The following is a 13,653-nucleotide window of genomic DNA, read 5'->3' as shown; positions in this document are numbered from 1 at the left end:
CTGCAGTACTTATTGTGCCACCCTTAGAGGCCCTGTACCCTTACACACACACACTGCCTTTGCAGGCTGCGTGTTTTGGTGCGGAACAAAGTGAAGAGTCGACATGGTATACATCCCTGTCTGCCATGCCTACAACCCACTACCCTGACATAGATCAGTCACCCCTCTAGCTGGGTACCCTATGCCAGTGGTGAGGGTACAGGTGCATGAGTGTCTAAGTCCATTCTGTATGTGTAGTGCTGCCATTAAGGGTATATGGTGCTGGGAGCTTGTCATTACGAACTCCACAGCACCATAATGGCTACACTGAAAACTGAGAAGTTTGGTACCAAACTTCTCAGCACATTACACCCTCACTGATGCCACTGTGGGATTTAATGAAAAATGCACCCAGAGGGCATCTTAGAGATGCCCCCTGAAAAACGACCCACTTCTAGTGTCCAGGCTGGGTGGCTGCTCGCCAGCTGCCACCACCAGACATGTTTCTGGACCCCTGGGTCGAGAGCCTGCTGCTCTCGGGGGCCTGAAACAATGCACATCCTGGGACGAGGTGCCAAGCCTCCTCCCCCCAGGATGGGCAGGGTTCATGAAAGGGAAGCTTCAAAGGTATACCGCCTTTGGAGGTTCCCCAGACGATTTGCTGCTTTCAGCAACTGGTCCCCACTGGTTCTCCTCCCCACTTTGGCAGGAGAATCGGCGTGAAAACCTAGTGAGGGAGAGAGGTGTGCCCAACCTCTGCCAACTCCACCCCTCAGGTGGGGGAGTCGAGGTGAAGCACAACTCTGAGTCACTGCCATCTTGAGGATGGGGGGACCCAACCAACCAGGGACAGGCTACTGCCCCCCTCCCACTGGAAAGGGTCAGAATAGTGGGTGTACTCACCCCAGGGAAGGGACCCATTGGTCCCTGCCCTTTACCTACCTGCAACTCCCCTAAATCTAGTCTTTAGGGGGCACCCTGAACCTTGCTTCCTCAGAACCAACAACAACAAGAAAAGAAGGACTGATGAACCGTTCAGAGCTAACAAGAGGACGACGCCCACTGACTTGGCCCCAGCCCTACAGGCCTGTCTCCCCTCAAACCTGCTCCTGTGAAATCCCGGTGTGTCCTGCAGCCAGCAACCTCACAAACCCCGGAGCACCTGCCTGCCTTAGCTTCCAAAGACTGGTTCTCCGGATTTGTTCAACAGCAACCTCTGGCTCTGCCCGGAGACCACAAATCCACCCCACTCTGCACCAGCCGTCCACGGGCAGAGCTTGAGTGGGCAAACACCAGTAGGATGTCACCCAGGCAATCCTGACCCGAGATGGGGGCGCTAGGTGGTGCTCGAGCGGAATGGCCGCCATCGTGTGAGGCTCCCGCAGTCTGGTGCAGCAATCGTATAATTATCCTTGTCCCAACGACGAAACTCGCCCAGAAACACAGCGGCGAGTAGAGCCCAGAGTCTGGGGTACCAGTGCTCCAAGTTTGACAGCGATCCGACGCGGACCGAAGCTGCTTCTGCCGCTTATGGAAGAGACCGCGGCGCATCCCTGGGCGGCCTGGAGCTGTCGCGCGGTGACGATCAGCATGCAAACACCGCGGCTCCCATGTGGCATCAAGGCCGCCGTCCTGTAATGGCAGTGGCTGAAGAGTGGTGAGTGCCTTCATCTCAGTGCACGTATATATATACTCTTGTTGAGGCAGAGGACGAGATTCACTGCGCTGCAATAACTGTATGCAGAACTACAAGCGCGGCGAGCTACAGACCTGGACTACCGCGCGGGTGGCGGATCGGCCACCGGTGGTGACAGCACTGCGCGCACACATTACAGAAGAAACTGTGCTGAATGTGTAGTGAGGCGCGCGAATACTGAGGAAGAATCCGCTTTGGGAACCGCAAATATTAGTGCATAAGCAACACAGCCTCACAGCACTGTAATACTACCCTGCTCACTGACTGGGGGTCAGGAGAGGAGCTATCAAGTGAACTGTTGCAGGCGGACTGATAGATAGGGGAGGGTGTGTTTTCTGAGACCCTGCTGCCATGCGCCCTTGAGGCCTGCGGGCGCGAACAGTGGTGTGGAGTGCACTATCCTTGCTACCAGCCTGCCGAAGGGCCAAATCTGAAATACAAGCTACATACGCCATATCTCCACACGTGACAATAGGGCAGATACACACCCCGTGTTCTGGGGAGGCCATCCTGCTGCTGGTGCCGTACTTGCGGACATCACTGTGCGTTCTACAGAACTGAGGGATCCAACATGGGGAAACCAGACACGCGCCAACCACGTCTCATATTTGACGCAAAGAAAAGCACGCGGCTACAGACAATGGAGGCAGACACTGGCGCAGAGAGCTTGCCACAAGATCCACAGTCCGCACAGGGCTGCGCGAACATGGCTGACTAAATGGATACCCTATCCATGCGAATGGACGCGATAGTCCACAAAATAGATGGCCACGAGACATGTATAAAAGACACTGAACATCGAATATCAGAGGCCGAAGATAATACAGCCCACATTCAAAGCACAGTAACACAGATGGACAAGCTCTTAAAGATAATAGCTGCCAAAAATGAGGACATTGAAGCGCGAAGTCGGAGGAACAACATTTGCGTGCTAGGAATAGAGGGAACTACGAACACGGGCAAACTGGAGGAATACATTGAGAAACTGCTGCGGGAGGTGGTAGGAGTGGAATCTTTATCCCCTCACTTCATTGTTGAAAGGGCCCATCGGTCTCTCGGACCAAAACCTCCTCCTGGAAGCACTCCCAGACATATCATTGCACGCCTACTGAAATATAGGGAGAGGGATGTGGCCCTAAAAGTGGCGAGAGAGAAGAGACAGCTACACTTCGAGGGAGTACCCTTCACCATATATCCTGATTTTACCACACACATCCACATCCAAGAAGAGCGGCGTAAATTCCTCCCTGTGAATTAAAAGCTGCGGCAAGCCCAAATTGACTATGCCCTTCTTTATCCCGCACGCCTCCGAGTCACGTTCCAGTGTAAACACATGTTCTATACAAAGCCTCAACAGGTCGAAGAACTCCTAAAGCAGCTCAAGAGACAAAAGGCTACATCCTCCACACCAGAAGATTTGCCGAGATCGCACTCACCGGACTTAGAATGATGGCTATATGGTTGGATGATTATCCGTTATGTCTCTTGCTAATAAGAATTGACACTGCATTGCTGCGGCGCGGTGGATACTTCCATACCATGTTTTCACAACATTGGGGCGCCTGATGGAAAGGACGAGACTTCCTCTCAGAAGGGACATGTGACTTGGAGATGGCCAGGCACCCTCGAGGCCCATTATGGGACGTGCTTGACGACACAGGCATCCCCTAAATGGCGAGAGGTACCCGTGGGCCACCTAGCAGAACTTCCCCCTACGGGTGATCCCTCCTTGTTCAGACTCGCTCCGGTCATTGACTAGAGAAGTTCAAAGTAATGGTTTGTCTAATGGGTAATAGGGAGGGGGTGGGTCGGATGTAACTGGCATGATTGGGATGCTCCAGTGGGTGGGGGAGGTATGGGTTTGGGTTAATGAATACGATGACGGGCATATCTTACGGAATTGTTTTTAAAAATGTGATTCTCTTGCTATTCGATTATGCTTATATGTGGCTTTACACTCTATCAGGTGTTACATTGCACAAGGGTATGGCGGACCCGGTGGATAAAAATCAACTAAATATAATGTCCTGGAATGTCAGGGGCTTGGGGGATCCGAGAAAACGCAGACAGATTCTAGCATATTTAGATTGTCAACAGATAAGTATAGCACTGCTTCAGGAAACCCATATTAACCCACATTCCCCAGTCATGTTCGCTAACAAGTGGACAGACAGTAGTTTTTTCCTCATACTCCTCCTATGCCCGCGGCACAGCTATTTTAATAAAAAAGCGAACGCCTTTTGCACTGGCAGGTGTGATAAAAGACCCCCAGGGACGATATGTAATAGAATGGGGCCACTTGGGTAGGGACTCAGTTACGATAGCCAATTGCTATGGCCCTAATGTAGACACGCCTGAATTATTTAATAACATATGGGGCAAAATTGCGAGTGTAGGGTCCACACATATAATCTGGGGCGGGGACTTTAATGTAGCCCTTAATCCAGTCCTGGATAGGTCCAACGCCGCAGCGCACCATTACACCAACTCTCAAGCGACATTGCAGGGAATACTATGAGGGTCTGTCCTTCGCGTGAGGATCCTTCCATGAGGGTCTGGTCTTGGCATAAGGAGCCTTCCACGGGGGTCTGTTCGTGGCGTGAGGAGCCTTCCATGGGTGTCTGTCCTTGGTGTGAGGAGCCTTCCACAGGGGTCTGTTCTTGGCATGAGGAGCCTTCCATGGGGTCTGTCCTTCACATAGGGATCCTTCCATGGGGGTCTGTCCTTCGCGTGAGGATCTTTCCATGGGGGTCTGTTCTTGGCATGAGGAGCCTTCCATGGGGGTCTGTTCTTGGCGTGAGGAGCCTTCCATGGGGGCCTTTCCTTGGCGTGAGAAGCCTTCTGTGGGGGTCTGTTCTTCTGTTCTTTGTGTGAGGAGCCTTCCATGGGGGGCTGTTCTTGGTGCGAGGAGCCTACCATGAGGGTCTGTTCTTGGTGTGAGGAGCCTTCCACGGGGGTCTGTTCTTCGCGTGAGGAGCCTTCCATGTGGGTCTGTTCTTCGTGTGAGGAGCCTACCATGTGGGTCTGTTCTTGGCGTGAGGAGCCTTCCATGGGTGTCTGTCCTTGGTGTGAGGAGCCTTCCACACGGGTCTGTTCTTGGCATGAGGAGCCTTCCATGGGGGTCTGTCCTTCACATAGGGATCCTTCTATGGGGGTCTGTCCTTCGCGTGAGGATCTTTCCATGGGGGTCTGTTCTTGGCATGAGGAGCCTTCCATGGGGGTCTGTTCTTGGCGTGTGGAGCCTTCCATGGGGGTCTTTCCTTGGCGTGAGAAGCCTTCCGTGGGGGTCTGTTCTTCTGTTCTTTGTGTGAGGAGCCTTCCATGGGGGGCTGTTCTTGGTGCGAGGAGCCTACCATGAGGGTCTGTTCTTGGTGTGAGGAGCCTTCCACGGGGGTCTGTTCTTCGCGTGACGAGCCTTCCATGTGGGTCTGTTCTTGGTGTGAGGAGCCTTCCACGGGGGTCTGTTCTTCGTGTGAGGAGCCTTCCACGGGGGTCTGTTCTTCGTGTGAGGAGCCTTCCATGTGGGTCTGTTCTTCGTGTGAGGAGCCTTCCACGGGGGTCTGTTCTTCGCGTGAGGAGCCTTCCACGGGGGTCTGTTCTTTGTGTGAGGAGCCTTCCACGGGGGTCTGTTCTTCGTGTGAGGAGCCTTCCATGTGGGTCTGTTCTTGGTGTGAGGAGCCCATGCTGGGGGTCTGTTCTTGGTGTGAGGAGCTTTCCATGGCAGCTTCCTGACCTCCCAGCAGCATTCCCGCTGCCTGTTGGGCTGCTGTGTAGGGCCTGTACATCACTCTCGACATCACCCAGTTAGTAGTTCACATTCAGTGAAGTGTGCCTAGGCCTAAAGGTGGAACGGGGCATGGGAGCTGTGGTGTGCGTGGCGGGGAGGCTGTGGAGCAGAACCTCAGGGTCACAGTATCTGAGGCTGGGATCGCCGTAGTAGGTTGGGTGGTTTACACGCAGGGGCTCAGCACCCCACGAGAGGTGCCTGTGCTCTCCACTTACACTCTTCCGGCAGGAGCTAACCCAGACAGTGCGGTTCATATCCCAGCTTCGGCACTCGACATACCTTGCGATTCTCGTCAATCCCTTGTCTTGTGCTTAGAATAGAAATGTTCCGGATGCTGTGTATTCCAGCACTGTACCACTTACAGACTCCGCCCTCCTTAGCGTCACTTCTGGTTTGTAGGTCTTGACTGCACAGCTGTCTCAGAGACTTACTGTTACCAATTCTTTAAACTATTCATAGAGGAATACTGATCTTGTTCCTGTTCTGCCATCCCGGAAGTGCTTACATTGCGTTGCATGCGTTGCCTCATGAAGGTTATACCTATTGGCTTTGAAATGCTTATTGTTATACAGGCGAGTCTAATTCTTTCCAGTTTACTCCTCCTTGCAGCACTTCTCATATCTTGGACGCCTTTGTTACAATAACCATGTCGTGTCTGCTGCCGCTTTAATCTAAGGTAGACTCCAGGTCTGGGGCTCTCGTCGTTCGGGCGCACCCTGCGTTCACCTCTGTCTGCAGCCTTGGTGACTACAGAGTCACAGCCTCTCTGGGGTCGAATATTCCAGGGAAAAAAATACTTTACACAACGAAGGGCCTGATTCACATCTTGGTGAACGCGTTACTCTGTCACAACGGTGACGGATATCCCGTCCGCCGAAATAAAAGTCCTGTTGTATCCTATGGGAATTATATTTCGGGGGACGGGATATCAATCAAATCAATCAACCAATAAGGCTTTTGTTAAGCGTGACTACTCACCCATAAGGCACTGGGGATATTCATCACCGGGTAACTCTTCCGCCGAGATCTAAATCAGGCCCTGAGTCTAAAATGAAAGCAACGTAGCATCCGACTGACAAGATGGCTGCTCCAGTGTTACCTGACAGTGTGCCCGCTCCCGCTCGGCATCTAGGCACTTGATGAAAAGGGCACTGCTGTTGTTAAAGGTGAGGGGCAAAGTGGACAGAAAACTGGCCAGAGCACCAAAATAAAAGTGTCCTCTATTAGCGAATCATAGGCTGTTTGGACTTGTAAAGACACCCTGTATAAGTGTTTTGCAAGGGATGGAAAACTGCATGGGTTTGAGGTTGCTGCAGGCAATGTTTGTGGTAACATCATAGAATTCAACAGTAAAGACGGGTCCACCAGCCCCTAAAACAGGCCCACAAACAGCCAAAACACTGGCCCACGTACTGACCTTTCCGGCCAGCCTTAGGCACTGCCTGATTGCCCTCTATGCCAGGTTGACTCGGTCAAGGGCTTGTTCATCTAGTGCCTCGGCACATTGTTAGTTTACACTGGAGCTGCCATCTTGTCAGTCGATTCGCTAATAGGGGCCACTTTATTTTGGTGCTCAGGCCTGTTTTCTGTCCACTTTGACTCTCAACTTTAACAATAGCAGTGCCCTGTTTGTTTGTTGTGGGTGACTGAGGGTGCATGACGGAAGAGTGTCCGGGCGGGTGACTGAGGGCGCATGACGGAAGAGTGTCCGGGCGGGTGACTGAGGGCGCATGACGGAAGAGTGTCCGGGCGGGTGACTGAGGGTGCATGACGGAAGAGTGTCCGGGCGGGTGACTGAGGGTGCATGACGGAAGAGTGTCCGGGCGGGTGACTGAGGGTGCATGACGGAAGAGTGTCCGGGCGGGTGACTGAGGGTGCATTTCGGAAGAGTGTCCGGGCGGGTGACTGAGGGTGCATGACGGAAGAGTGTCCGGGCGGGTGACTGAGGGCGCATGACGGAAGAGTGTCCGGGCGGGTGACTGAGGGTGCATGACGGAAGAGTGTCCGGGCGGGTGACTGAGGGTGCATGACGGAAGAGTGTCCGGGCGGGTGACTGAGGGTGCATGACGGAAGAGTGTCCGGGCGGGTGACTGAGGGCGCATGACGGAAGAGTGTCCGGGCGGGTGACTGAGGGTGCATTTCGGAAGAGTGTCCGGGCGGGTGACTGAGGGTGCATGACGGAAGAGTGTCCGGGCGGGTGACTGAGGGCGCATGACGGAAGAGTGTCCGGGCGGGTGACTGAGGGTGCATGACGGAAGAGTGTCCGAGCGGGTGACTGAGGGTGCATGACGGAAGAGTGTCCGGGCGGGTGACTGAGGGTGCATTTCGGAAGAGTGTCCGGGCGGGTGACTGAGGGTGCATGACGGAAGAGTGTCCGGGCGGATGACTGAGGGTGCATGACGGAAGAGTGTCCGGGCTGGTTGTGGTGGCTCATGATTATTAACAATAATGGGGGGGCACACACCTATACTCTCACAAGCCCCCTCATACTCACACCCACCATTCACACACCGATTCCCACACATGTAAATACATATACCTTCATGCATGTATGCACCCAAACATTATAAATCAAAAATACTTACCGGACTGCGGTGGAGACGGCAGGTCCAGCTGGTGGTGGCACTGGAAAGAGCTGGACACTTTGGGGAGGGAAGGGAAAATGAGAAGATCCTGTTGCCTCTTCTCATTGGCTGACCCTCTCATGGGCCAGCCAATCAGTGGATGACTTCTCTAGTTGCTGATGCCAGCACACTCTGTGACGAGGTGTCACTGATAGACAGTCAGTCCTGCATTTTAGGGCTTAAACCTGAAGGACCCACGTCTGAGTCTATCAGTGACTCTCTCCCTTGTCACGAGGGGAGCCACGCACAAGACTTTGCTGAGCAAATGAGGGCGCACCCTCAGAGCTGTGAAATCTTCAATAGGGCAAAGCTTGGTTCAGGCGTCCAGTTGCAAGTGCACGTAGTGCGTGTAAATTGCCTGGCTGCCTGACCCTGACATGGTTACTGTGTGTTAGGCTGACCTTTGCTCAGCCTCACACACACTCATTATTCCACTTTACAAAATGGGGGCGAACCGAAGCCCCTACACCCATAATGACGGGCCACCCCTTTCAATGTGTATAGTTATTATATTTAGGATTAAATGTGCTGCATAGCCAACGGAAAGCAGGCCCATGGTAGTTTGGTTGTGTATTGTGGTGGTTGTGGGGTTCTTCTCTTGCACTGCCTTGAGGGAGGGCAGCAGAATACCCATGATCCTTTGCTAAACATTTGGGCTGTTCACTATGATTTAATTGTGCTTATTGCCAGTTACCTAAAACCTTCTTACCTATAATCTATTTTCCCCTGCCTCCTGCTTGTTCCCCGCAGGTGTTTCCCGCAGGCGGTGGGCGCCTCTCCATTGACCACTTGGGATGTGCCACCTACTTCTCTGTGCCAAGCCGGTCTGTCCGAGTGCCTCCATCTGATGACCCACAGGAGCTGCCCACAGGATCCTACACTATGAGGCATGCTGCCGATGTAGTGTGTGATGTCATGGACTCGGAGGGCAACCTCTTCCAGGTAAGACCAAAACAAAGTAGGCTAAGTCACCATTGAGGACAGAAGACGTAGTAAACCAGGAGTCTACATTTATGCGCTCACTGTCCCGATGTTTCTGGGGTAGCCCTCTGTTAACTCCTAGGACATTATCAGTGCGGATCCCTTGGAGAAGAAATACAAATCTGCCTTTTTGGAATTCAAAGCTGTGTCCTAACAATAAATATAACTTGACTGGGTTTTTCCCCATCCGGTCAAATTGAGAAAGCAACACAAGCGCTCCCCAGAGAACTTTAGTAGGCATTGAGGACTATATAAGGCAGTTTATTTGTTACCACTACAACAGCAACACAAGCGCTCCCTAGAGAACTGTAGCAGGCATTGAGGACTATATAAGGCAGTTTATTTGTTACCACTACAACAGCAACACAAGCGCTCCCCAGAGAACTGTAGTGGGCATTGAGGACTATAGAAGGCAGTTTATTTGTTGTCACTACAACAACCCACAGGCAGGCTTCATAGTCTGATGCTGGCGTATTTCGTTCTGATGGTATACTATGGTGCGGTGTGCTATGGATAGGTATGGTATGGTCTGCAATGGAGTGGTATGTTATGGTATCATATAGTAAGTATGCTATGGTATTGTGTGATCTGATATTGTTTCTGCAGTATGGATGGTAAAGTATGGTTTGGTATGGTTTATGTTATGGCAAGACATGGCATGGTGTGGCATAGTATGGTATGTGCATGGCTTGGTACCGTGCATGCAATGATGCTGTCTGGTCTGCAATGTTTGAGTATCGCGCGATATGACATTAGTCTGGTATGTGTGCTGGGGTATGTGCATGGCTTAGTACCGTGCAAGCAATGATGCGGTCTGGTCTCCAATGTTAGGGTATCGTGCGATATGACATGACATGGTATGGTCTGTATGCTGGGGTATGTGCACGGCCTGCTACAGTGCATGCAATGATGCGGTCTGGTCTCCAATGTTAAGGTATCGTGCGATATGGCATGACATGGTATGGTCTGTATGCTGGGGTATGTGCACGCAGTACAAAAGGGGGTGGTGATGGACGGAGCATCAGAACCAATCAAACACTCACACCCAGTCAACAGATCTGGGTTTGATCCATCACCGTTCTTTAGCCCACTCTGCCACCCCAGTTCAGACATGGCCATATGCAAATCAGTCTGACCCTGTACCTCATGGGAACAGTCCAGCCCGAACTGCCAAGCCATGCCTTCCCTGGACCGGAAACAAGCTTCCTAGGACCGGTTTCTGGCATTTCAGCCGTCTTCAGCCAGGCTTGCTTGAATCCAGTGGCAAAGTGAGCAAGGGACTCACGTCTGAGCATACCCTGCCAACTTATGGCGAACAAAGCAGTACAAAAGGGGGTGGTGATGGACGGAGCATCAGAACCAATCAAACACTCACACCCAGTCAACAGATCTGGGTTTGATCCATCACCGTTCTTTAGCCCACTCTGCCACCCCAGTTCAGACATGGCCATATGCAAATCAGTCTGACCCTGTACCTCATGGGAACAGTCCAGCCCGAACTGCCAAGCCATGCCATTGTGCACGGCCTGCTACAATGCATGCAATGACGTGGTCTGGTCTCCAATGTTAGGGTATCGTGCGATATGGCTTGACATGGTATGTATGCTGTGGTATGTGCATGGCCTAATATCGTGAATGCAATGATGCGGTGTGGTCTGTAATGTTAGGTTATCGTGCGATATGGCATGAAATGGTATGTATGCTGGGGTATGTGCACGGCCTGGTACCGTGCACGCAATGATGTGATCTGGTCTCCAATCTTAGGTTATCATGCCTAATGACATTGCATGGTATGTATTCTAGGGTATGTGCACGGTCTGGTACCGTGCATGCAATGATGCGGTCTGGTCTGAAATGTTAGGGTATCGTGCATAATGACATGGCATGGAATGTATGCTGGGGTATGTACATGGCCTGGTACTGTGCATGCAATGATGCGGTCTGGTCTGTAACGGTAGGGTATCGTGCGTAATGACATGGCATGGTATGTATCCTGAGGTATGTGCACGGCCTGGTACCGTGCATGCAATGATGCGGTCTGGTCTCCAATGTTAGGGTATCGTGTGATATGACATGACATGGTATGGTCTGTATGCTGGGGTATGTGCACGGCCTGCTACAGTGCATGCAATGATGCGGTCTGGTCTCCAATGTTAAGGTATCGTGCGATATGGCATGACATGGTATGGTCTGTATGCTGGGGTATGTGCACGGCCTGCTACAATGCATGCAATGACGTGGTCTGGTCTCCAATGTTAGGGTATCGTGCGATATGGCTTGACATGGTATGTATGCTGTGGTATGTGCATGGCCTAATATCGTGAATGCAATGATGCGGTGTGGTCTGTAATGTTAGGTTATCGTGCGATATGGCATGAAATGGTATGTATGCTGGGGTATGTGCACGGCCTGGTACCGTGCACGCAATGATGTGATCTGGTCTCCAATCTTAGGTTATCATGCCTAATGACATTGCATGGTATGTATTCTAGGGTATGTGCACGGTCTGGTACCGTGCATGCAATGATGCGGTCTGGTCTGAAATGTTAGGGTATCGTGCATAATGACATGGCATGGAATGTATGCTGGGGTATGTACATGGCCTGGTATTGTGCATGCAATGATGCGGTCTGGTCTGTAACGGTAGGGTATCGTGCGTAATGACATGGCATGGTATGTATCCTGAGGTATGTGCACGGCCTGGTACCGTGCATGCAATGATGCGGTCTGGTCTCCAATGTTATGGTATTGTGCGATGTGACATGGCATGGTATGTATTGTGGGGTATGTGCACAGCCTGGTACCATGCAAGCAATGATGCAATCTGGTCTGTAATGTTATGTTATCGTGTCATATGGTATGGCATGGCATGGTATGTATGCTGTGGTATGTGGGTGGCCTGGTATCGTGCATGCAATGATGCGCTTTGGTCTGTAATATTAGGGTATTGTGCGATATGGCATGACATTGCATGGTATGTATGCTGGGGTATGTGCACAGCCTGGTACTGTGCATGCAATGATGTGGTCTGGTCTCCAATGTTAGGGTATTGTGCAATATGACATGGCATGGTATGTATGCTGTGGTATGTGCATGGCCTGGTACCGTGCATGCAATGGTACGGCCTGGTCTGTAATGTTAGTATATCGTGCGTTATGACATGACATGGCATGGTATGTATGCCGGGGTATGTGCACAGCCTGGTACCGTGCATGCAATGATGCGGTCTGGTCTGTAATGTTAGGGTATCGTGCAATATGACATGGCATGGTATGTATGCTGGGGTATGCGCCTGGCCTGCTAATGTGCATGCAATGATGTGGTCTGGTCTGTAATGTTATGGTATCGTGCATAATGACATGGCATGGTATGTATGCTGGGGTATGAGCACGTCCTTGTACCGAGCATGCATTGAAGCAGTCTGGTCTGTAATGTTAGATTATCGTGTGATATGACATGGCATGGCATGGTATGTATGCTGGGTTATGTGCACGGCCTAGTACCCTGCCTGCAATTATGCGCTTTGGTCTGTAATGTTAGGGTATTGTGCGTAATGACATGGCATGGTATGTATGCTGGGGTATATAAATGGCCTGGTACCATGCATGCAATGATGCAGTCTGGTCTGTAATGTTAGGGTATCCTGCGATATGACATGGCATGGTATGTATGTTGGGGTATGTGTACGGCCTGGTACAGTGCATGCAATGATGGGGTTTGATCTGTAATGTTAGGGTATTGTGAAATTGCATGACTTGGAATGTACGCTGGGTATGTACTTGGCCTGGTACTGTGCATGCAATGATGCGTTTTAGTCTGTAATGTTAGGGTATCGTGCATAATGACATGGCATGGTATGTATCCTGTGGTATTTGCACAGCCTGGTACCGTGCATGCAATGATGTGGTCTGGTCTGTAATGTTAGGGTATCGTGTGATATGGCATGACATGTTATGTATGCTGGGATGTGTGCTCGGCCTGGTACCGTGCATGCAATGATGTGGTCTAGTCTGTAATGTTAGGGTAGCGTTCGATATGGTATGACATGGTATGTATGCTAGGGTATGTGCACATCCTGGTGTCAATATTTTTTCACCTTTTTCACACATTTCTCATTAGGTCCTGAAGAAAGCCACAGCACCTCTACGGAGGGCACTATGGCTGAAACATGCCGACCCTATGATCACAAACAACCATGCTAAGTTGAATTCTCCAGGCATGGTAGGGTCATTATTTTTAACCCTGACCCCTGGGTGTACCAGTAACATTGTTTTTCAACATACCTGGGTGTTAGTTTTACTTCACTTGCACACTTTCTCACACTCTCCCTCCACACCTGGCTCATCATAAGGTTTTAGTATACTTCTGGTCATGCACAACTAAAGCATTCCTGAGCTCCTCCCTCTCAGTGAGGGGGGTGTAGCCCGCACTGCAACCCGGTTCGTGGTGCAAGGAGGTTCCCTATGATGAAGCATGCCACCCTCGGGTGGGTGAGGGAATTCGTCCTATAAAAGGGAACCCCCCTTACACTCCCATCACTTCGTCTTTTGTCCTGACCCAGGGTGGCTTGTTTGTGGTATTATTTC

General features: G+C 51.4%; 1 protein-coding gene across 1 annotated transcript in view; it reads left to right on the top strand.

Annotated features, from left to right (window-relative positions):
* SPAG17 (sperm associated antigen 17) overlaps positions 1-13,653 on the top strand; it is a 1,802,643-nt gene that overhangs the window by 1,348,868 nt on the left and 440,122 nt on the right. The window contains exon 34 of the mRNA XM_085620708.1: positions 8,837-9,028. Within this exon, the coding sequence (XP_085476834.1) occupies positions 8,837-9,028 (192 nt within the window). The remainder of the gene's footprint in view (positions 1-8,836; positions 9,029-13,653) is intronic.

Source organism: Triturus cristatus, chromosome 8, assembly GCF_964204655.1.
Source record: "Triturus cristatus chromosome 8, aTriCri1.1, whole genome shotgun sequence".
NCBI classification, from domain to species: Eukaryota; Metazoa; Chordata; class Amphibia; order Caudata; family Salamandridae; genus Triturus; species Triturus cristatus.
The sequence above is the reverse complement of the archived record's forward strand: the minus strand, read 5'-3'. Positions and strand labels throughout refer to the sequence as shown.